This window comes from Sorex araneus, chromosome 11 (genome assembly GCF_027595985.1).
Source record: "Sorex araneus isolate mSorAra2 chromosome 11, mSorAra2.pri, whole genome shotgun sequence".
In the NCBI taxonomy this organism is placed as follows: Eukaryota; Metazoa; Chordata; class Mammalia; order Eulipotyphla; family Soricidae; genus Sorex; species Sorex araneus.
The window spans coordinates 30,230,468-30,255,810 of NC_073312.1; the positions used below are offsets into that span (position 1 = coordinate 30,230,468).

At 40.3% G+C, this 25,343-nt stretch overlaps 1 protein-coding gene across 1 annotated transcript in view; it reads left to right on the forward strand.

The window, feature by feature from the left end:
• BLNK (B cell linker) overlaps window positions 1–22,094 on the forward strand; it is a 69,805-nt gene extending 47,711 nt beyond the window's left edge. Inside the window, exons 9-17 of the mRNA XM_055119474.1 lie at window positions 3,258–3,330; window positions 3,521–3,548; window positions 4,279–4,315; window positions 6,914–6,998; window positions 7,859–7,890; window positions 13,464–13,540; window positions 14,529–14,612; window positions 17,666–17,821; window positions 21,766–22,094. Coding sequence (XP_054975449.1) covers window positions 3,258–3,330; window positions 3,521–3,548; window positions 4,279–4,315; window positions 6,914–6,998; window positions 7,859–7,890; window positions 13,464–13,540; window positions 14,529–14,612; window positions 17,666–17,821; window positions 21,766–21,885 — 692 coding nt within the window. The 3' untranslated portion in view covers window positions 21,886–22,094. The remainder of the gene's footprint in view (window positions 1–3,257; window positions 3,331–3,520; window positions 3,549–4,278; window positions 4,316–6,913; window positions 6,999–7,858; window positions 7,891–13,463; window positions 13,541–14,528; window positions 14,613–17,665; window positions 17,822–21,765) is intronic.
• The last annotated feature ends 3,249 nt before the right edge of the window (window positions 22,095–25,343 follow it).

Genomic DNA, 25,343 nt, shown 5'->3' on the forward strand with positions numbered 1-25,343 from the left:
CCAGCATCAAACCCATGACCAGTGTCAACTTCCGAACACCAGTGTTCCCAGGATCACTCTGTCACTGTCATCCCGTTACTCATCGATTTGCTTGAGCGGGCACCAGTAACATCTCCATTGTTAGACTTGTCGTTACTGTTTTTGGCATATCAAATACACTACGGGTAGCTTGCCAGGCTCTGCCATGCGGGCGAGATACTCTCGGTAGCTTGCTGGCCGCCTCCCACTGCAGCTGCCACCTTGGCAGGCACACTGTTTTTCATTGAGATTCTGTGGTTTATAATGCTATAAATAATTATTCTTATGTACACAATTCCAACACCACACCCATCACCAGTGTATCCCCTCCCTCCCCCAAGTTCCCCAACATCTCTCCCTCTCAATCGCCCCCCCCACCACCAATTCAATTGTGTTGATCAATTTTTCCATTATGTTGAAAAGCACATTTTTAAGCTGGGTTGTAGAAATTTGGATCTCTTGTTTTCAGTGTTGCTTACTCTGTAGTTTGGATATTTAGATATACTTCTCCACATCCACCCATGTATCCAAGTTGCCTTGATCTCTGTCCTTTGTTACTTCCCATCTTCCTCTTCTTACTTCCCTCCTCAGTTTCTTCCCTTCTCTGTCCTTCTCCCTATTCTCAAGGGCCAAGGATCATGTAAGCATTTTCCTTTTAATATATCCCATTCCCTTATCCAGTTATTCTATATACCACAGATAAGTGAGGTTATCCTGTGTTTGTCCTTTTGGCTTCCTTCAGTCACATGATCTCTACCAGTTCTATTCAGGTTGCAGGGAATTGCATGGTTTCATTGTTCCTTACCATTCCAGTGTGTGTGTATACCACATTTTCATGATGAATGTGTGTATGTATGCCACATTTCCACACATGTATCATTGTAAAGCTAGATTGGTTACATATTTTAGCTATTACACTAATGGATAACATTAGTATATGTCCTTTATAATAAATTATTTTTGTCTTGGAAGTTGAGATCCATAAGTGGAATTGCTGGGTTGTATGGCAGCTCAGTTCATAGTTTTCTAGGCAATTTCCTAGAAATATCTATACTGTCTCAGTGAAGATTGAACCAGACAACATTCCCATCAACAGTGGATGAGACTTCCTTTGCACCACAACCCCACCAACACAGATTGCTCCCAGTGTTTTTGAAATGTGCCGTTCTTACTGGTGTGAGATGATATCTCATTATCATCTTGATTTGTATTTCCCTAATAATGAGTGATAATTAACATTTTCATGTGCCTCTTGGTCATCCATTGGTCTTCCTCAGAGAGGTTCTTGTTCATCATTCCCTCTACCCATTTTTTTATAATTTATTTATTTTTAATTAGTGAGTCACCGTGAGGGTACAGTTACAGATTTATACATTTTTGTGTTCATGTTTCCCCCATACAAAGTTCGAGAACCCATCCCTTCACCAGTGCCCATTCTCTACCACCAGTAAACCCAGCATCCCTCCCACCCTCCCCAGTCCCGTCTCCCCCGACCCCACACTGCCACTATGGCAGGTCTACCCATTTTTTGATAAGGTTTTTGGATTTTGTTGTTATTGTTGTTAATCTTGTGAGTACTTTATATATCCTGGATATCAATCCTTTATCTAATATTGAATGCATTTTCTCCCATTCAGTTAGCTGTATTTTAGTATAAGCCTGTGTTTCTTTTGCCATACAGAAATTCTTTTATGTGATTTACTATCATTTAAAAAAAAAACTTCTGCCATTGCCAAATGCCTTCATATCATTAAAGACAGCACGAATGGGGATACATAGGTGGGGCATTTCTTTCAGTGCCTGGGAGGGCTGCTGGGTGGAATCAATACCACCAAGTCAGCACTCAGGTCAGGGAAATCTGTATTAGAACTCTGGAGAAATAGAGCAGGGTGCTTTCGGGGAGCCGAGGGCCCTCTCTAGCTAAGTACAAAAGTACATAAGAACGAACTAAGAATGAACTTTGGTGGGGGGAGAGAGAGGGGGGGGGAGAGAGGTGTCTGCCACTGAGGCAGGGTGGGGAGGGGGAAGTGGGAAGGAAACTGGGGCTATTGTTAGTGGGAAATGTACACTGGTGAAGGGATCAAGGGACAGATGCTGGAACATTAGATGACTGCAATCCAATCATGAACAACTTTGTAACTGTGTATCTCACTCTGACTCAATTTTAAAAATTAATTAATTTTGTAAAAAGTAAATAATTTCCGAGGGCAGAGGTCTGTCTCCTCACTGCCTTCACTTCTTCTAAACTCCCAGCCCTCCCCGTGCTCTCCACAGAGCAGGTTTCCCAGAATATTCTGTCTCAAAAAATAGAACAATGCACAGCGAGAGCAGTCTAGTCTGTATTTATAGAGAGAGGATCCCCTTTAAATTCATCAGAAATTGTAGACTTCGAAATGTAATAGGTTACTTACTGAGTTCATTTTAGTTCAGTAACTTTTATGTCTGACTGAGACAAATGTCCACGCCTGAGAGGGGGCAGCCTAGGGACGCTGAGAAGAGCTGGCTGAGCTCCAGCCTTGCACCAGCAGGCAGGCAGGTGTCTCCCAGCAGTGAAGCTCTGCCTGGCCCTCCTCTTCCTCCCTCATCATGACTGGGAGGGAGTGGGGAAATTGGCTGCTATGGACAGACCCTCTGGTTCCTCCTGACTCCAGGAGATGAGAGTTGGAGAGTAGCTTGCCATTTGTCTGGCTTTGTCCCTTTGTATAATGGGTACAAAAGCCCTCCTGACTCAAAGATGAACAACTGAGTAGTCTCTGAAGGTGAATCAGGTGTGTGAGTGGTATTAAAGGTGCTTATGAAATAGTAGTTGCTGGTGGTATGCAGGAGTGATGGGTCCGTGACTCTGTCCTTAGCACTTAGGGGGCAGGGACACAGATGCAATTGTGAGCTCTCAACTCCCACTCGGAGTGACCCTGGTAGGACAGGAGGGGGGAGTGGTCTCACAGCCCAGAGAATCAGAGCCTGTGGACTTGTCCCATGGAGAAAGGAGGTCATTTAAGAACTGTGAAGATGGAGTCCCTAATTTACACCCGAGTTGAGATTGTGAATGAAATATTTGAAAAACATTTCACCACATTTGTCTACAAGTTATCCCCAATCGCTTCAATACCCACCCATGTCTGCCTAACTGAAAGTAACCCTCGAAGATGTATCTCTCAGCCTTCCAGAAAGACCAGCCTCACGGCGACCAGAGCCCAGGCTCAGCATCCAGAGACTAACTTTAGCCTATGTGTGTGCAGGCCGAAACAGCGGGACCTGGGACGGGAAGTCATCCTCTTCCCCTGTGGCACCATCCCCTCTGCCCAGGGCCGGGTGAGTACCCGAGAGAGCTGAGTAGATGAGCCCCACTCCACTCCACTAAATCTAGCTTCCTTCCCCGCCCTTTCAGGATGGATTTCCTACACACTCTTGGGTTTTTGTTTTCAAATTTGAGGGAGAAATGAACAGTGGTTGGATCCACTCTGCTATTTTTTAATAAAGCTCATTTCTTTTCACCCCTCAGGAAAAAGCCAGCTGTACCCTTGAAGATAGTAAGTTAATTTTGCTCTTAAGCATGCCTCTTATTATTTCCCACCCTGCTTATTCTTCCCACTTATGGAGAGTTGGAGAAGCTTCCAGGTAAGGTAGACACTGCAATTGGTCCTAGCTTCTGGAGTTGTTCCCCAGACGTCCAGGAGGAGGACGGGGTCCTCGATTAGCCAGAGAAAGTGCTGCCACATGAGATTGTCCTCACTTCACCCCAGCGGCTTACTTGAGCCTGACCAGCATATCACAGGCTGTTCAGGCTCCCTGTCCCCTAAAATATCATCTGCCTCCTCCTGCGTCTGCTGCTCACCCTAGCCTAGAGGCTACTGCCTGACACCTGTGTTTCACATACTTAAAGCTTGACTAAGCTCAGATCTGGGCCAGAATGTGGAGCAGTAGGTTGTTTCAGGAAGCCTGCCCTGAGCTGACACCTACTCTATAACCTAATGTGTAGAATCACTTAGCCACTGAGAACAAGGCCAGTTGCCAGATACCCCATCATGCTATCCGTCAACCCTGGTGATGGAGCAGGGAGGTCCCCATGCCAAGAAAACCTGCTTCTCCTTCCACGAGACATTTCTGTCTGTCACCCCTTAAGTCAAAAGTTAGGCCAAGGACATGTGTCTTAATGTTTGTTCTTACGATAGAAAGAATAGATATGAATCTGCTTTGACTTTTATTTCCACAGTCCACTATAATAAATATTCCTGACCCCTCTCTATTTTTTTTAACTAGGTTACCTCACAACAGAATGCATCAAGTTTCTGTGAAGGTAAATCTTTGTAATTTTGAAGGATGAATGTCCTCTAAAGGCCATTAAAATGATTTTACATACACTAATTTCTAAATGAATTTCATTGTTTATGAGGGAGTTGTAAATACAAAAATGAGTTTTAAAAACAAAATAACTTTGATTTTGCAATGAGTCATAAGAAGCCAGCTGGTCAGGATCTGAGCTTGCCAGTGGTGTCCCAGACCAACCTACATGTAGACAGACTTGCCGTGGCTTTACATAGGTCTGAAGACTAATTGAAAGTCATTCACATATCTTAGAACTGACAGTTTCATTAAGGTAATGGAATTTCTAAAACTCTTGTTTATTGGTTTAAGTTCTTTTGCTAGGTTTGCAAAACATTTTTTTTCAGAGTTCAAATGTCTGCCTTCTTAGTACATATTCAAATGTTTTCCTATTTTAGCAACCCTCTATTTCCACCAATATTCTTTGTTAGGACATTTGTTCATATTTAAAATATGTTTGTATATGAAAAGTACTGAGGGTGGGGGAGCCAGAAGAAATTTTAAAAACACCGATTCATCTCAATACTTAAATACACTAGTAGGAATTACAGTCTTGCACTAATGCCACACTTGAAGGCAACCAATGCTGAAAACTCAGTGAGCATTCTCCTCCATACCGGCTCTTTTTTGAGAAGTTAGTTAAGCAAATTCTGTAGTTAGTCCAGGCACCTTGGCACACAATGTCCTGGTCCCTCAGATGACAGACGCTTTCTGAATGTGCACTACAACTCACCTGTCTGCTTTCCTTGCTCCATTAGATTTTCCATATTCATCTCCCACATCTTTCTTCCCAGGCTATTTCTGAAGTATTCTTTTCTTTCTGTCTCGCTTTGTCCTGCCTGTTCTTTAACACGCTTGCCGGAGAATCCTTTATGCTTGTTGAGCAGGGAGGACTATCATGCTTTCCATGGAGTCATTGTAGAAAGTAAGTTAAATTCTGTGCAATTTCGTGGCTTTGGGAGTGCCTCCCCCATGCCCCACCCCAGCCCACCAAAACCAGCAGAGAAAAGGTACATGACCTGCCCCTTGAGATTCAAGTGCTCTCACTGCCAAAGGGCTCCCAGCACAGGGGGGTGGCATACTGTCCCTTTTGTTGCACATTTCAAGAGAAGGGGTGATGTTGTCCAACCCTGAAGCAGGTGAGGAGCCATGTCTGGCTGTGGAAGGGGGCCTGCAGGAGAGCAGGGCCAGGCCTGGTGCAGTCAAATCTCATCAGGTGTGCATGTCCATTGGGTCTCCTTCTGGAATTATCAAACAGTAGAGGACAAAACAACTTATGTGGCAGCTCACCGTAATCTGGCACAAACTTGAAAAACAGCACTCTACCTGTCACTACACTGAAAAATACTCTAAAATCTGTATTATTCTATTTAACTTTCAGTTCTTTGCTACTCTCATTCATTATTTATTCCTATAATACAGAATCAGTCGTTCTCAAACTTTCTTCCATTCAGGAGACATAGTCCTGGGCATATGCAGATTTTAATATGGTCTTGACCAATAGGGAGAATAAGGCATAATAATGATTTGTAAGCACATCCATTTACCAGCAGTGAAGTTCATGATATTTTCAACATAAATATACTATGTTATGCCATTTCCCTGTGTACTGATCATAATGCTACACCTTCCTCTCTTACCCAGAAGAACACAGTGAAATGCAAGTGAGATCAATGTAGTTATATGGATAACCTGGAATTTGCTTAACTAACTTTAAAAAAACCCTCTTATATACTCAGATAATCCACAAACTCTGACATTTTATATTCTATAAGTAAGCAATTCCTTCTGCCAGTTATTATGACTTATGAAGACACACCATAATGTCAGCACCTGTCTGGAGTACACAGAGAAAGCAAGGCAGATTAAAACTTGCTCATCCATTCCTACCTTAAAAGTCAGGACCAGGGGCTGGAGCGATAGTACAGCAGGTAGGGTGTTTGCCTTGCACGCGGCTGACCTGGGTTCGATTCCCAGCATCCCATATAGTCCCTGAGCACCGCCAGGAGGAATTCCTGAGTGCAGAGCCAGGAGTAACCACTGTGCATTGCTGGGTGTGACCCAAAAGCAAAAAAAAAAAAAAAAAAGAAAGAAAGAAAGAAAAGTCCGGACCACCTGAGTGGAATGGCTACTCCATTGCCTAGGGATGGGTGAAGAGTCTGGCTGTGGTGCCTGTAGCACTGCTGGGTGGGGACCACACTCTTCATAACACAAACACGTCTCCAGAAGGATCACAAGTGTAACAAATCCATAACAGGGGCCGGAGCGATAGCACAGCCGGTAGGGCGTTTGCCTTGCACGCGGCCGACCCGGGTTCTATCCCCGGCATCCCATATGGTCCCCCAAGCACCACCAGGAGTGATTCCTGAGTGCAAAGCCAGGAGTAACCCCTGAGCAGCGCTGGGTGTGACCCAAAAAGCAAAAAAAAAAAAAAAAAAAAAAAACAAATCCATAACATCCAGGTAAAAACATTTTCCTGGAGAGACCTCTGACCAAATCAGATTGATGTTGCCAAGTTCAGGCATGGAGGCAGACATTTAAATCTAAACCTAATGACAATTTTCTCAATCAGAAAAACCTATACCTGCCGAACGCCACAGAGGGTCCAGTCACAGACAAGAAGCTGCACAGTCACCTGTATTTCCTCGTTTCCAGAAGTAAGAATCCGTTCCTTTAGAAATAAGTTGCGAGGTGGGGGGGGGGGGGTTGGAGCACGGAGCAATAGTACAGTTTGTGAGAAGTTTGCCTTGCAGGTTCCATTCCCAGCACCCCATTGGTCCCCTGAGTGCAGAGCCAGGGAAGAGAGAGACAGAGACAGAGAGAAGGGAGGGAGGGAAGGAGGAAGGAAGGAAGGAAGGAAGGAAGGAAGGAAGGAAGGAAGGAAGGAAGGAAGGAAGGAAGGAAGGAAGGAAGGAGGGAGGGAGGGAGGGAGGGAGGGAGGGAGGGAGGGAGGGAGGGAGGGAGGGAGGCATTTTAGTTGTTGCTGGAACTGGCAGTATAGCTCATTGGTATAGCACTTGCTTGACATGTGTGAGGTCCTAGTTCTGATCCCCAGCATTGCAAACCAAAAAAAATTAGAAATCAGTTTCCTCTTGTTGCAGCAGGCATTAACACCTGACTTACTATACTGAAAAGCAGCAATGTGCTTGGGAGAGATCTGAGATGTCATTGCTTGGCAATTACATTGAAAGGGGGTGAAGTAGGTAGCAACTTTGAAAGGAACTGATTAGAAGCACAGAAACCTAACATTCAGGTTCTTACCTATTGGACTTAAGTCTAACACTTTCCTCAAGGCTCTTCTATTTGCAGAACAAATAAAAGAATAATTTTATTTATCTTGCAGATTTCGGTGCCTGCCTATTTTTAGACGTTCTTTTATTTTTTAAAAGAAGTTTTTATAGGCCATTTGTATAAATTCTTGTGCTGAGGCTGTTCAGAGCATCTTTCCTATACCAAAAAGTCAAACTTATAGCTCTTACACTTTGCCCATTAACTAATCTGAAATTTTTCCTTTCAGGCACATCCCTCAGAAGCCCATCCCTCTGCCAAGTAAGTACAATGAATTCATGGAAAGCAATAGCAGCACCCGCTACAGCAGTATCTCCATGCCTTGAGCCACACAGTTCCTTTTTTTTTTTTTTCCATCTTCAAGGAGTTGTTCATAGTAATTGATTACATTCAATATTCCAACACCAATCCCACCACAATTACACCTTCCCACCACCATTATTCAAGTTTCACCACCACCACTCAAGTCTGCCCAAAAGGCAAATGCTAAGTCATTTATTTTATGTGGTTATGAATAATTGACTGAAAATGATCAGAAAGGTTTCCTTAGAGGAAAGTGTGTGAAAATTGTTGTATCTCATCTTGGAGCAATTCACTTGTATCACTTGTCACTTGTCATCCTGTTGATCTTCGATTTGCTCGAGTGGGCACCAGTAACGTCTCCATTCATCCCTCCTGTATCAGAGATCATTAACATGTTGTTAGAGTTTGAGTCTTGTGTGCTAATACATATATTATATATATATACACATTATACATATACATATATATGTTACTTTTAAAAATCAAGATTGGTTGTCTTCAGCCTTACACCCTATCAAATGTGCTGTACTACTCTTGGTATATCAGTGGAATAACTGTATGAGATGTCATGCAGTAGCAAAAATGACTGCATACTCGTGAACTTCTAAATTTTTTTCAGAGGGTACTAGACTTGAAGTTAAAAAATTTTTTTCAACTGGATGGTGGTGATTTGTCGATCCAGAGGCATCTCTGTAGTATGTTGCTTTCTTCTAAGATTCATTTGTGCATCTGGATCATGGCCGTTAATGCATTTTTTTAAATAAATTTATTTATTGAATCACTGAGAGAACAGTTACAAAGCGTTCGGGTTTAAGTCTCAGTCACACAATGATCAAACACCTGTCCCTTCACTAGTGCACATTTTCCACCACCAAAATCCCCAGTATACCTCTCATCCCAACCCCTCTCCACTACGTATGTGGCAGATAATTTCCATATTACTCTTTCTCTACTTTGATTACATTCAATATTTCGACACCAGTCCTACCATTATTATTTGGAATTTTCCCCCAATGCTCAGACCTGCTGAAAAGGCAACATTAGACAATTTGTTTTCTATTGCTGATTATGCATAGCATATGATGTCGTGTGGCCACAGTAGCGGCTGTGCGATCTTGTAATTCTGAAATTTTAATAATTAAGTCTGGAGAGATTTCTGCCAAAAGCCACCGGGTTCCAAGATTTATTTGTGTGTCTCTGGGATCATGACCATTAAGGAGCTTAAGAAGCAGCGAGAAGAGCCAATCGTAGGCAGTGTCCCGGGGCCTTGTCAGGGCAGGGGAGGAGAAGGAGCAGCTCCACCTCATCCTGAGAGACCCCGTGTATCTCATCACTGCTGACCTGTACCTGACTGTCCAATGGGCTCTAGAAGATGGTGGCCACTGGGTCACCAGGGGGAATAGGCAGAGAGACAACACCTTTTCCCACCTGGGGTGACTCAGCGCAGATAGCCTAATGCAAAGTCCAGATGCTTTTCTGCCAAAAGCTGCTGGGTTCCAAGATTCATTTGTGTGTCTGGGATCAAGACCATTAAGGAACTTAAGAAGCAGCCAGAGGGGGTGTTAATGCGTTTAATTGGCATCCAGAGGCAGTTCATGGGCATCAGTGGCAGGAAATTGGAAGCACAGAGAGACAGGGGAGGGGGAGGCCTATTCCCGACTCTAGGAACCTGGAGATTTCAGTCACTCGTCCCGCATACCTGGGTTTTTCAGCAGATTCAAACTCATGTGAACCACATATTTCTAACACAACACCTACTTCCAGCTGAAGCATCTTAGGACCCTCTAGCTCTTTTCCTTATCTGTTAACTGGGCCTCAGAACACTTATTCTTTTAGAGTTGTTTTGAAAAGCACATAGATTTGTGGGGAACAAAATTAGTATTATTGATATTTTACTGGTATATACACATTATCTTTGATTCATTTATTCTTCTTGTTGTTGTTGTCATTTGTTTTGGTTTTAGACCACATCTGATAGTGCTTGAGGTCTACTTCCAGCATGAAGGTCACTCCGAGCAGCACTGGGTGCCAGTGATAGAATTCGTTCTCCTGAATGCAAAGCATGTGCCCCTAACAGCTCATTGAGCTCTTTTTCTGGTTTATCATTTATTTATTTTATTTATTTATTTATTTATTTTTTGCTTTTTGGGTCACACCTGGCAATGCACAGGGGTTACTCCTGGCTCTGCACTCAGGAATCACTCCTGGCGGTGCTCAGGGGACCATATGGGATGCTGGGAATCAAACCCGGGTCAGCTGCGTGCAAGGCAAACGCCCTACCCGCTGTGCTATTGCTCCAGCCCCCATTTATTTCATTTTTTAATCAAAATGGACTGGAGCAATAGCACAGAGGGTAGGGCATTTACTTTGCACATGGCCGACCCAGAGTCAATTCCTCCACCCCTCTCAGAGAGCCCGGCTACCAAGAGTATCCCGCCCGCATGGCAGAGCCTGGCAAGCTACCCGTGGCATATTCAATATGCCAAAAACAGTAACAACAAGTCTCACAATGGAGACGTTACTGGTGCCCACTTGAGCAAATCGATGAACAGTGGACAACAGCGCAGTGCTACAGTTTAATCAAAATAATACAACTAACCAGAGAAAAAATACAGAGGTTAAAGTGCTTAACCTTTAAAACTGGTTCAATTCCTGGCAACACATATAACCTCCTGAGTACCACCAGAAGTAATCTCTGAGCCTATAGAGCCAGGAGTAGGCACTGACCACAGCCAAATGTGCCCCCTCCCACCCCAAAAGAGAATAGACGCTATGTTAAAATGAGCATTTACTCTAAACAAATCCATTTTTAGGTTTAATTACTTTATTAATCATAAATCAAACACACTGCTATAATTTTTGTTTTGACTTCTTAAAATGTTTTTTTTCTTTAAAATATATGTGGGATGGTGGTGGTGGTGTTAGGGACTGACTCCAGGACTTTATTACATTCAAGGCACACTCTGAATATACTTTCTTTAGAAGTCATAAACACAACATGAAAATGGTTTGGTCACAGAAATTTAATTTTCACTATGCAAAGTTTTTTTATACTTCTATATCTTTCAACCCAAGTCATTCTTTCAGTTGACATCCCCCTTGTGATAAACCGAGGCTAAAGCAGAAACTGAGACAAATGATTCATACCCTGATGAAATGCCAATTCTTCTAGAGGAGACGAGAAAAATGCTTTAGATAAAGTGATATATAAGGATAGTGGTGGAAGGTCTTTGGCAGTGGTGATGGTGTAGTCACTGTGTGTATCAAAACCACAAATACTGGAGCAATAGTATATTGGGTAAGGCATTTTCCATGCATGTGGCCAACCTGGAACAGATTCCCAGCATCTGATATGCTAATGCAGGAGTGCTATTAAAAATAATAAAGTAGGGGACAACAGGAAGTGGGGCCCTGACAGTAACAGGACATAGGGTTGCTCCTTTACGTGGATCAGTGGGAAAGGCCTCATCTGTCATCTGGGACCTAACAGCTCCTCTCATGAGGGCAGATATGAGGACAAAGAGTTAAGCGATGGAAAACAGAATAGGACTGGCATCCATGATGCAGAAAGTATCAACCTTAAACTTTGGAAACCACCAGATGTGCCTTGAGCAAACTTGACCACCAGCCTCTTTTGTTGCCCTCACCCCAAAGGACTGTCCAGCCTTCCCAGCGAACCAAAAGAGTCCTGCCTTCATTCACGCCCAGCCTCCCTTGGCCTGCCAAGCCCTCACTGCTCCCATTGTTCCTTCTTCCTTACACAGCATCTGTCTCCTTTGAATACTGGCTGCTTTCATCTAAATCTGTTTCTCCTGCAGGTTTTCCCCCTTAATGACTGGTTGCGCTGGTCGAAGCCTGATCAGAGTCACCCTTTTCCCTTTGTGTGCTCTCTTAACACACCTCACAGTCACACTTTCAAATAAAATCTGAATCCAGTCATTCCATAACTTCCACCTGTTCCAAGCCCATATCCTCTCCTGCCTGGTTAGCAAGAGCTTCAAACTGGTTTCCTTTCTCTGTTTTTACCTATTCTATTTCCAACCCAAACTCCAGAGTGGCCTTGTTAAAAGACAGGCAGTTCAAAGCTCAGCAAGTTCCCCACATCCTATTAAATCTTAGGCCATGTTGTACAAGTTGGGTCCATTCTTTACTTCCTGTCCAAATTCGTTCCTAGCCTCCCTTTTTTTTTTTCCACTAAATTTTAGGCACAACAGTCCTTTCAAATGTACCAGGCCCTGTATTCATTGTTCCTTCTCTCTTGCACTTTCTTCTATGAGATACCCACATACCTCCTCCCTCTCTCTCTACTGGCAGGTCTAACCCAACTGTCACATGAGACCTTCTCTGGGCAGCCTTTCTAAACATATTGTCTGAGGCTAACTCCCAAGTCCCATCTCTACTTAGTTTTCTCCATAATAATGATTTCACCTTACAGTGTATGTATAATCACCTTTGTCTTTACTGCTTTTGTCACGCCGTGATAATTTCAACTCCTGGATAGAGATGGATGGATGGATGTAGCAAAGTATTCTCTTGTGTGTCTCCACATTTTTACTCTTTGAGAGAATTTATGCCTTAACACAGCAATTCTCAAATGTTTTTGTCTTGAGGCTATTTTAACACTCTTGGGTTTGTTCATCTGGGGGGATACACCCGTCAGTGCTCAAGGCTTACTCCTGATTCTGTGCTCACTCCTGGTAGTGCTTAGTGGAGTGGGGGTGGGGGGAGCACAGTGGAGCCACGGATCAAATCTGGGTTGGCTAGGTACAAGGTAAGCACCTTACACTTGTACTATTTCTCCAGTCCTTTAACCCTCTTAAAATCATTGTAGACTTAGAGAACTTTAGTTTGTGAGCTTCTTTCTATTAGCATCATATTAATTAAAATGAAGAGCAAATAATATTTATTAAAATACTGAATTCACTTTATATTTTCATAAATACAATATTCTTTCTGAAAAATACTGCTTCTGAAACAAAAACAATTTGGTGAGGGAAATGGCATTTTTTCGTGGTGTGGAATTCCCAAGTAGTGCTCAGGGAGTCCTCTTAGTCATTCCTAGCCCAGTGGTTCAGGGCTGAAGGTTCAATGTTTGGATTTCGCAGTATATGCTACTCGGGTCTAGTGGTACAAGGAGCCACCAGGAACCCCCAGTGGTGGTCAGAGAACCATGCAGTATCTTGCAAGATATATACTCCAGCCCTCTGAACCATCATCCCAGATCCAGCCCTCTGAACCATCATCCAAGCTGCTGTGTTGTTGGGTTTTTTTTTAATATATTTTAATATTTCTTAACTGACAGGAAATAGTTGGGAGCCTCTCATCAACTTCTAAATTCAATTTATTTTAGCATGTTGGAAAAAAAACCCTTGGGATTCTCAGGGTCCTCATATTATGCTTTGATATTCATTGCTCTTAAGGACTGGTGTGTGTGTGTGTGTGTGTGTGTGTGTGTGTGTGTGTTAGGGTTGAGGCAAAGTAACTGATCAAGATATAGTAAGGATTGTTTGATTTTTCAAATCTCCTTTCAGGATTTTCAGATGCGGGAAGTTCAACAGTGGATGGCCCATTAGCCAATTTTTCACCTAATTTTACTTTGTCGGAACAGGTATGAAATAAACTCGCACTGTTAACTCTTAAGTAAACTCCTGAGAAAGTTCAGATAAGAGAGAGTTTGGAACAATGCTTGAGAACAGGCTGTCTTATAAGTTAAGTCATTCACTAATGGGTATGGAATACAGTTTTTCTCCAATGAATAAGACCTTGCTTCATTTATTTATTGTAACTTGCATTCTAGATATCCTGAAAAACAACTTGCTTCCCCTCCCCCAAAATACCAAAGAAGTGAATTGTTGTATTATTCTTCCTCTGACATAGTCTTTTTTTTTTCTTTTTGGGTCACACCTGGCGATGCACAGGGGTTACTCCTGGCTTTGCACTCAGGCATTACTCCTGGCAGCGCTCAGGGGACCATATGGGATGCTAGGAATTGAACCTGGGTCGACTGCGTGCAAGGCAAATGCCCTACCCGCTGTGCTATCGCTCCAGCCCCTGACATAGTCTTTTTATACTCTGTGATTTTCTCAGAATAGATCTGTGATACTAAACCACATGAAATAGCATTTTTTTTAAAGACAGAGAAAAAACTGCATTGTTGGGCAAGTCTCTCTAAAATTTTTCAAATGTAAAAGAGATGAGGACAACATAGCCTCCCTGCCTTCAAAATAGTTACAGAAGTCAAATATTTGTAAAGGGAACACTTTGGAAATTATAAAACACCCCCATAAAGAAAAAAAAGAGAGAGATTATAGTGGAAGAGATTATAATTTAATTTAAGAGAAACAATAAATGGTTCAGAAATCTAGCAGGATATAAATGCCAAATTGGTCACTTATGACCAAATGGGGGGAAAGGTCGATTAATTACATAATCCTCATAGTTGATGGAAGAAAATATAAGGCTCATTTTTAGATTGTTGGTTTAAATATATTTAGATCTGTGTTGGCAATGCAGAACCAGATGCAGTCCCTAGAGCACAGAAGTTGCAGTATTACTGAAATAGCATCTCATGTGTAACAATGCCCTCTATTTTACAGGAAGCCGATGTTCACTGTAAGCCCTGGTATGCTGGTGCCTGTGATCGAAAATCTGCAGAAGAGGCATTACACCGATCCAACAAGGTCTGATCAATTTTTATTACAATATTCTGACCTCAGCCTATAAAAGTACTGTGCTCCTCCTGATCAGTTCAGTAATTACGAATACAGAGACAATTAGTTTATTCCCACCCTGTGTTTCTTTCAAGCATCTTCCTCTTTTTCTTCCATCTCATTTCTCTGTCCCTTCTGCTCTGTAAGGTTTCACTGCTCTCTGAAAAATGAGAGAGAAAAACTTTCCAGGGAGGGATATTTCTGTAAAGCTTGGTGCTATATGAGACCCACCCAGGCTAGAACAGGTTACTTTTAGGATAAATAATTTAGGTAAAGATAGCAGAAATTCAGAGATGTAAATTTTTTGAGAGTCCAAGCCTGTACTGTAGGAAAACTAGGGATAATTTAGACAATTCAAGAATTAAAGCGCTTCTCTTCACTTTCTTTCTTGTCTCTTGGGGGGGAGGGGGTTGGTTTTTCAGTTTTGGTCTTGGTTTTTTACATGAACCCTATTTTCTCAAAATATATAACATGTACATACAGTTCTTTGCCACCCTTGTCTTACACCCAGCTCCACAATTACATGTTTAAATGTCTCTATTAGTCTATTTGCTGACTTCCTCAATTATCTCTTTTATTTGATGTTCACCTGTAGAAGATTCTCAGGAAGATTCTCTGTACTAACATTATTCTCTGAGATTTTGCATATTCTAAATTGCTTTCTCATATAGCTTTGGAGGGTCTCTTTACTGGCTATAAAATCCTGAGTGTAAGTTTCTTTGTAAAAGTGTTGTTCTACTGAATCTCCTTATTCTCTATAATGCCTTTTTTTTTTTTTTTTTTTGCTTTTTGCTTTTTGGGTCACACCTGGCGATGCTCAGGAATTACTCCTGGCGGTGCTCGGAAGACCATATGGGATGCTGGGAATTGAACCCGAGTCGGCCGCGTGCAAGGCAAACGCCCTACCCACTGTGCTCTAGTCCCTCCCTTTTGGTTTTTTTTTTTCTCTATAATGCTTTTGAAAAACATGATGCTACTTTTATATATGATTTTATATTTTAGCTTAATTCCTTTGCAGAATTTCTTGGGCGGGGGGGACCACTTCTAGCAATACCTGACTTCTATGCAGACCTGATGGCTCAATACTTGGGTGGGTCCAGCGTGTGGTGCTACTCCAAAGGGTCTTCCATTGGAAAATCCAATCACCTTGCCAGAATGTAGTTTTCTTAAACAGGGCATCATTTTAGGCTATGTAAAAAAATAGCTAAAAATATATATATGCAACGTGAAAAAATAGAGCCTAAAAATAATATGTTACATATATTTTTCCATGTTACATATATTTTTTGGCTATTTATACACATAGTCTAAAAATAATAACCTGTTTTAAAAAACCACATACCGGTAAGGTATGTATCTCTGTGTGTATAAATATATATATAGTCTAAAATATTATGAGTTTTTTTTATTTCCAATAGACTTTCTTACAAGAGTCCCCCATCACCACCATAACCAAGGGTGTTCAGGAATCAGGACCCCTGGGTGTTCGGGTGTCACCAAGCAATCTGCTGGTGCTTGGGAGAAGCTGTTGTGCTGAGGATCAAAGCCCAGCCTTCTGCGTGCACAGCATGGGCTCCAGCCCATTGAGCTACTCACTGATCTTGATATTGTATCTTAAAGAGTAGTTCTGTTTCATGACCCTCCCACCAAGGATTCAAATTACAATTTGTACGGGCTTTATTTTCTTTTTTGGTTTTTCTTTCACCCCAACTTCTATGTCTCTAGTCCTACCATACTGTTGAAAAATCTTTTTTCCCCCTGTCTTGGTTGTTTCTAGACCTTCTTTCAGTCATGTAGCAAATCTATATTTGAGGATATTGCCTTCTGGGGAGAATCGCATCATTTTTTCATTTCTGAGATAAGCTTGTTTTTCTCTTCAGTTTCTTTACTGAGTTTTATCAACTCTGACTCCTTCTTCCTGATTTTTGTTCAGCTCTTTGTTCATAATTTTTAAATATCTGATTCTATAGTATTTTTTATAAAGTCCGTAAATTTGGATTGTTTTTGTTTTAGTTTTTTTTTCCTTTTCCTTTTTGTTTTGTTTATTTGGTTTGGTTTTAGGGTGCTTAAGAGCTACTCCTAATTTAATGTTCAAAGTTTACTCCTGGCAAAGCTTAGGATGCCATGTTGGGCCAGGAATCAAACCCAGAGCTTCACATATACAAGGAAAGTACTCTACCCTTAAACCATATCTCCATATCTCAGGCCTGTTATATTAGTTTTTTCTGCTTCAATATGTTTGGGGGGGACAGGATTTCCATCAGCTGAATAAAATGTTTTTATTTCCAATTCCTGATATTTTTCAGTTACATTTTGTTAAAATTTGATTTTTAAAAATTCACAGGCAGGGGCTGGATCAATAGCACAATGGGTAGGGCGTTTGCCTTGCACACGGCCGACCCGGGTTCGAATCCCAGCATCCCCTATGGTCCCCTGAGCACCGCCAGGAGTAATTCCTGAGTGTAGGAACCATGAGTAACCCCTGTGCATCGCCGGGTGTGACCCAAAAAGCAAAAAAAAAAAAAAATTCACAGGCAACTGTGGACACAGGTACTCATCGAAGAGTGTACTCAAGGATTAACTTTAATTTATCCCTTTATACATTTTTAAATCCTATAAACATCCTAATTTGTGCATCGGAAAGTTAGCTTTGATGTCATTTAAGATTTTCTATTTGTCTATTTTTACTTAAAATATTTTCTTTGAAAATAGAATAGTGAGGGGCTGGAGAGATAGCACAGCGGGTAGGGCGTTTGCCTTACATGCGGCCGACCCGGGTTCGAATCCCAGCATCCTATATGGTCCCCTGAGCACAGCCAGGGGTAATTCCTGAGTGTAGAGCCAGGAGTAACCCCTGTGCATCGCCAGGTGTGACCCAAAAAGCAAAAAAAAAAAAAGAAAATAGAATAGTGAACTCCAACTAATATGAAAAATTATGTATTTAAGTAATTAGCTCTGACCTAAGGATTTTTATAAGGTAGTTTCTAACCTGTATAAATTTATGTTTTTCTTTCATTAAACAGGATGGATCTTTTCTTATCCGGAAAAGCTCTGGCCATGATTCTAAGCAGCCATATACACTAGTTGTATTCTTTAATAAGCGAGTATATAATATCCCTGTGAGATTTATTGAAGCAACAAAACAGTATGCTTTGGGCAGAAAGAAGAATGGTGAAGAGGTCAGTAATTTATCTTTTAATTCAACTTTCTAACTGTATACTGATATACCTAGTGGCATCAGAATATGTATTATGTTGCTAAAATTATGGGAAAGGATATGGCAGTATTCGGTCCAAATCTTACAGACAAGTCAAAAACAGAATACAAGATTAAATACTATACTCCAATGGTGTTTGTATATGGAATATAAAGGACAAAAATTAGAAGATGTAAAAACTACATTTTTGTCCTTTGTGGAGTCAATCGGACTACAGGTTTTAGTCTGAAAGACAGAGAAATAAAGGTTGAAGTGTTAAGTAAAGTTTCTATAAGAATAATGGTCAGTTCCCAGAGCTTCTAAGGCAAAAACTAGGATCTCAACTCAAATGTTAAGGTAGATGACCAGAGAAGGATCCAGAGAGAAAAAGAAATTTGAGTTGAAACATTAGACTGTAACAGAAAAAACTAAAGTCCATAGAAAAAAATTTTTTTTTTTTTTTGCTTTTTGGGTCACACCTGGTGATGCACAGGGGTTACTCCTGGCTTTTCACTCAGGAATTACTTCTGGCGGTGCTCAGGGGATCATATGGGATGCTGAGAATCAAACCTGGATCGGCCGCGTGCAAGGCAAACACCCTACCCGCTGTGCTATCTCTCCAGCCCCAGAAAGGAAATTTTTTTTAAACATGGGTCTTGAGTAACAACTAATCATAAAAATCAACTTCTCTTGGATTTGGACTAAACTTAATGCTTTCTTCAGTCAGCTTGAAAGTGAACCTTGAAATATAAACAGGAATAATCAATGGATGGCCAGAAGGTGTTAGTATTTGTTCGGGACTTGAATTATTAGTTAAATTTGAGTAACTATATCATGGTGATTCATAAAAAAACTATTCTAAATAAATAAATTTGAGTAAGGATGTACATTGGATGGAGACAAAAAGGAGAAAGTGGAAAGAACAATCTAAGTAAAGAAAATAGCATAAAAATGTAGATTAAGAAATACTTATTTTCAGGAATTTTGCAGAAATAATTTTCTCTGTTTCAAACCTAGCACTTCTTAAAAGCCTTCTAAATTGTTTGAAAGTGTGTGTCTCTAGTAGATGAAGCTGGAGACTGTCTTGTTTCATTTTGTATTTCCAGAAACATACACAATAAGATGTCATCAATAGATATTTGATATTTATTAAATGAATTGAATTGTTGATTGAATCATTGAATAGCATTTTATAAAGCCACTAATTAAAAGGTATTATATCAATGACTATTTTTTAAAGTGCATATAAGATTTAGCATACTAACCATTTAAGTGTACAGTTCAGTAGAATTAAGCATAGATACAATGTTATGAAACATATGCCCAGAAATTTTCATCCTACATATCTAAAACACTTTACCCACTGAACTCTTCTTGGACATCTTTCCCCCTACTCCTGGCAACAACCATAAAATCTATTTCTATAAATTTGACTACTATAGATATCTCATATAAATGGAGTATTTTTGCAATTGGCTTATTTCATTCACTAGCCTAAAGTTCTCAAGGTTCATTAAAGCTATAATATTTAACCAAGTTTTCTTTCCCTTTGAGGTTGCATAATATTTCACTGCCTGTATACACATTCTGCTTCTCATTCATTGAGATGTTGAGATGTTTCCACGTCTTGGCTATTGTGAATAATGCTGCTAATGAACAGGAGGTTCAAATATCTCTAGATCCAGCTTTTAATTCTTCTGAGTAAATATCCAGAAGGGGGATAGCTGGGTCACGTGGCAGTTTTAACTCTTTTGAGAAACTCCCCTACCAGTTTTCCCATCGGGATTGCATCATTTTGCAGTCCCACCCACAGTGCACAGAGTCCAACTTTTCCACATCCCTTACTTTCCACTTATTTTTTACTAGGAACCACCCAAATTGCTGTAACTTTACTCTCGCTTTAGTTTTAATATGAATTTCATCTCTTGGTGATGCTGAACAAATTTTTATACAGTGTTTGGATATCCTTGGATAAATGTCTATTCGAATCTTTACCATTTTTTAATTCACTGTTTAATGTGTCCATTGATGAACATAATTATTTCAGTTTAATGTAGCCTTCATTTCTATTTTTGTCTTCATTACCTTTGCATTTGGACTCATATTGAAAAACTCATATCCAAATACAATAGAGCTTTTTTGGCCTAATACAATAGAGAGTTCCCTAAAAGTTTTATGGTTTGGGGTTTATTTTACTTTAAATTAAGTCCCAATTAAAAACATAAAACTTCAAAAAAAAAAAAAAGTAAAACTGCATCTAAAACCCACTGAGCAATACCAAACTTGGGTTTCAAAACATGGATAGCATTACCATTTAACGTACCAATTAAACTTTAACAGAACTGTATGCTTTTTTCACCAACTTGTAAAAATTTTCATTCTCACTGAAACTCATCTTTAGAAATCTTTCAAATAAATCATTCTCACACTGACACTCTGGTGCTGGGTGTGGAAAACAGTATTTTAATACACAGAGCCTAAATAAAACAAACTAATGTTTATTTTAACTATTTAAATAAATATTTCTCTACAGTAATTCACGTTAGGGAATGGAAGAGAAAGTTAGAACGACTGTGATAAATAGTGTCAAAAGCCCCCAAAGAGGTTGAGTTCTGCTCTCAGAGGTTAAAAGGGGTGGCTAAGGGAGCTGTCCTAATCAGAGGTTCTGAAAAACCTCTGTGAATCTTGGGTCCCTAGAATGCCTCTAAACTTCTTGTCCCACTCTGAAACACTGGTAAGTAGGAGGTATTTCTCTTTGCCCCAAGAACCTTCATCTCTACTTCAGAATAAATAGATCAGAGATTCACCACATTTCCAACATAGCTTAACTATGATTGTAAATAAAGTAGTGTATTATTATAATGACATCTAAAAATACTAACAGAGTCCATTAAAACTTTTACTTAAATTATAATCAAAAGATCGTGTCTGAGAACTGGAGCAATAGCACAGCGGGTAAGGTGTTTGCCTTATTGCAGCCGACCCAGGTTCGATTCCTAGCATCCATATGGTCCCTCGAGCACCGCCAGGAGTGATTCCTGAGGCATGAACCAGGAGTAACCCCTGTGCATTGCTGGGTGTGAACCAAAAAGAAAAAAAAATCATGTCTTCTGGACAACGAAAATCTGCATAGAAAATGAGATTTTTGGTTTCATGATGTCAAACAGGAAAAGTCTTTGAAACAACTCTGTAAAGTCTGTTTCTTTGTTTTTGGAGTATATTTGAATAGAAAGAGTTAACCAATTAGCAAATCCACATTTTATGCAGCTGGATTTTTTGTTTTAGTTTTTAGGTTTTGGGGGGACCACACCATTACTGCGCAGGGCTTACTTTTGCGTCTGTATTAGGGATCACTGCTGGCAGTGCTCAGGAAACCATAATGGAGCACCAGGGATCAAACCGGGTTGGCTGCATGCAAGACAAAAGCTCTACTACAGTACTAGAGCTGTAGCCTCTATGTATGTAGCTGTTTTGACTCTGCGTAGATACAGTGTTGAATACTCTAATTCTGATATATGTTTTATTTTACTGACCGTAGATTTTGAGCTATCAAATTGTGTTTTATTCATGTATTGGTATCTCAAATTCATGACATTGTTATTTTTATTATTTGGTTTGGGGAGCACACTTGACAATAGTCAGGGCTTACTCCTGGCTCTTCAGTGAGGAATGATTCCTGGTGGCACTTGAGGAATCGTATGGGGTGCTGGGGATTGAACTCCAGACAGCCATATGCAAGACAAATGCCTTACTACTGTACTATCTCTCCAGCCCACCAAAATCACTGTATTTATGAATGGGTGAATGTCACTGGGATCTGGTAGCTAACAAACTTGAGAAAATTTGTCAATTTTCCCACAAAATTTGTGGGAAGAGAGGAGCTCAAAGTTAACATAATGATAATGTATAATTATTTTTTTGATCTAGTACTTTGGAAGTGTTGCTGAAATTATCAAGAATCATCAACATAGTCCTTTGGTTCTTATAGACAGTCAAAATAACACAAAAGATTCTACAAGATTGAAATATGCGGTTAAAGTTTCATAATTTTTAACATCATTGCTTCAGACTTTTGCACCAAGTTTATACTTTTGAGGAAAAAAGTACAAAGCTTCATATTTTGGATTACGGATCATCCAGTAATAAATAGAAGATGGAAGCAGCTATTGATGTAGTCATCCATTTATTACAAGAAACCCTCATGAACTTATTTGATTGCCTAACTTGATGAACTGTTAATACCTAGTGAGGCTGCATTAATATGCTACTAATATTGTCTAAATAAATGTCTTTATTTAAAAGAAATGTGTAAAGTACTTTCAGTCATGTAATAACACTCAAATTTTCAAAATAAAAGAATACTTTGGATAAAACAAAGCTGATAAAAATCTAGGTCATCTCAATGGTGGTGTGTACACTAATGTAGCTAGGGCGTCTACTGCCAACACTTAATTTAATATCTTGGTTAAAAAATAAATGTGCAGATGATCAAATATAGGCAATATGTATATTTTTAAACACATTTAAGGTGTAATAGTTCCTTGTGTGTGTGTGCACGCACGTGTGTATGTGTGTGTGTATACCTCAGCCACAGGAGATGTACACAGGTAAAAAAAATTCTAGAAGTTCTTGATCAAGATTATGTTGTTATCCTTGCTCATTAAATATAATAATACCTTCTTTGACTTGCATGTCTATTAAATTAACCCTCAACTCTATAAAGGTTAAAATAGGACTGATGGAGGCTGCAGCAATAGTATATTTGGTAAGACACTTGCATTGCATGCAGCCAACCAGATTCAATCCCCAGCACTCCAGATGATACCCCCAGCTCTCCAAGAGTAATCCCTGAGCACAGAGCAGGAGTAAGTTTTGAGCACCACATGATGGGATTGAAAACCCAAAACTGATTGATTAATTAAATAAATAAAATTGCACTGAGAGCAAAGATAGACTTAAAGTCTAGGAAAAAGTCCAACAGAACAAGGGCAGATCTTTATAAACACAGGAATAAGAGATACCAGTAAACATAAGCACACCCAAGGTCTTAGATGATCCCAGAAGCATATTCTATTTTATCACAGCAAAGCCTCACATTATCCTGTGTACTTTTGACAGCATTGAAATAATAAAGCAGCTTACTAATATGTCTAATAATTGATGAATACATTTGATAACTGAATAAGATAGCAATCTCTAAAAGGATTTTGAAATGCTAGTTAATGCTTCCAGGGCAACTCACAGACTCAGTTATAAAGGTGGTTATTATTTTAAAGGTCATTTACTTTCATGACTACTACATATGTGTTGGACTGTGTTCTTCCTAGAGATGTGTGAAGTCATAAATCCTAGTACCTTAAAATGTGACTTTATTAGGTCTTTTAAAATGTAATTCAGGTAAAATGAGATTACCAGAATGAGACTTAATCCAATAGGACTGGGCAGTCCTTATGAAAAAGAGAAATTTGGATGCAGTCAAAATTTGAAAAGGACTATATTAATACATCCTCAAGGGAGGTGCCAGAGAGAAAGAATCTGGGGTAACGCACCTGTTTTGTATGTGGCTGGTCCACGTTAGATTCCCCCACATTGCATATGGTTCTCTCTGTAGCCCAGCACTTCCAGGAGTGATTCCTGTGCACAGAACCAGAAGCCCTGAAAACTGTAAATGAGTCCCCAAAGGAAAACAAAGCCCTGATGGGTACACAGGTGAAGATGGAGGATTGAAGTGAAGGCCCTACGAGAGACATATCCTCAGATACTCAAGATTGCCAGTAAACCACGTGAAGCTAGGAAGAGGCAAGGAAGGATTTCTCTAGAAGTTTCAGAGGGAACATGTCTATGCTGGTTTCACATATCTAGCCTCCAGAACTGGACACCAATAAATTTCATTTTTTCAGTCACCCAAAATTGGTAGAAATTTATTATGGAAAGCCTAGGAAACTACTGGAATCTAAATATTTCTGACAATAAAATCAGGTTGAGTGTAAGGCAAGTTGTACTATCTCTATGCATTATTTCTTTCCATTTTGGGTTTAATTTGTTCTTCTTTACATGTGTCTTAAAATAGCTTATATAATTGAGATTAAAACTTTAATTTCTAATATAGATATTTAAGCTGAAATTTTCCTTCTGAGAGCATAGCTTTAGAACATTCCAAAGATTTCAATAGTTTTCTCATTTTCATTTAGTTCAAATTATTTTCAAATTTCCCTTACAATTTCTTAACTCACTAGTTAAGCATGAAGGTGCTGTTTAAGTTCCAAATGTCTAGCGACTTTCAAAGTTTTTTCAATACTGATCTTTTGAATTCAATTTATTAATTAAGGCACCATAATTTACAAAGTTTTCCATAACAGAGTTTCACACATATACCAACCCCAACCACAAGCATAAAAATTTCCTCCATCAATGTCCCAAGATTCCCGCCCATTCTCATGATTTATTTTTTTAATTTACTTTTACTTTGGGACCACACTCAGCAATACTCAGAGTTTAATACTCCTGGCTCTACATTCAGGATTACTCCTGGTGTTGCTCAGGGGGACTATAAGGGATTCCAGGGATTGAACCAGATCAGCGACATACAAGGTAAGTGCCCTACCCACTGTACTATCTCTCCAGCCCCACCATCTTACTGATCTCTAACTGAATTCCATTGTAATCAAAGAGATAAACTGCATGGATCAGTATTGGAGGGGGGAGGCACTCCCAGCAGTGCTCACGACTTACTCCTGACTTACAGACATGATAGATCACTTCTGGCAATGCTTAGGAGACCATATGTGGTGCTAAGGATGAAACCTAGGTCCGCTAAATGCAAAGCAAGTGCCCTACCTGCTGTGCTATCTACCTGTCCATGAACAATTTTTTAAAGTTTATTGGAAATTGTAATGATCCAGTCATCCCACAGCTGCCGCCATGTAAACCATGACCCATTACCACAGATTCATGACTAATCTCAGCAGATATGCAACCCAAGTCACTAAAACTCACAGGTAGACAGGTCTTCAGGCTGAAAACTCTGGGGCATCTCTGGGAGGGGAGCAGGCTGTCTCTGCCGTGCCAAAGCCCCTGTCACTGCATCCACACTCCATAGCTACCACCATGCAAATGGCCAGACTTCACTGCTTCATAACTAATCTCTGAAGAGATGCCAGGCCCACGAAAATTCCAGGTACACAGGTTTTCAGGCTGAGAACTCTTGAATCTTCTCAGAGCGGGGTTGGGCAGCCTCCCCCAATCACCAGTATTGTTAGAAGCCCCCAAAACCACACCCACCCACAGCTACCATGTAAACAGTGGCCTAGCTACAGGGCCTCACTACTAATCTTGAAAGAGAGGCAAGCCAAGGCACTGAGACTCATCAGCCCCGTTCTACAGATCCTGGAGCACAAGGTCGTATGACACCTCCAAATTCCACAGTACTGAAAGCCCTATAGGAGCACACCAAGTTTGATGGGAAAGTAGCATAGAAACCAACTAAGCTCAGTAAACAAAACAAC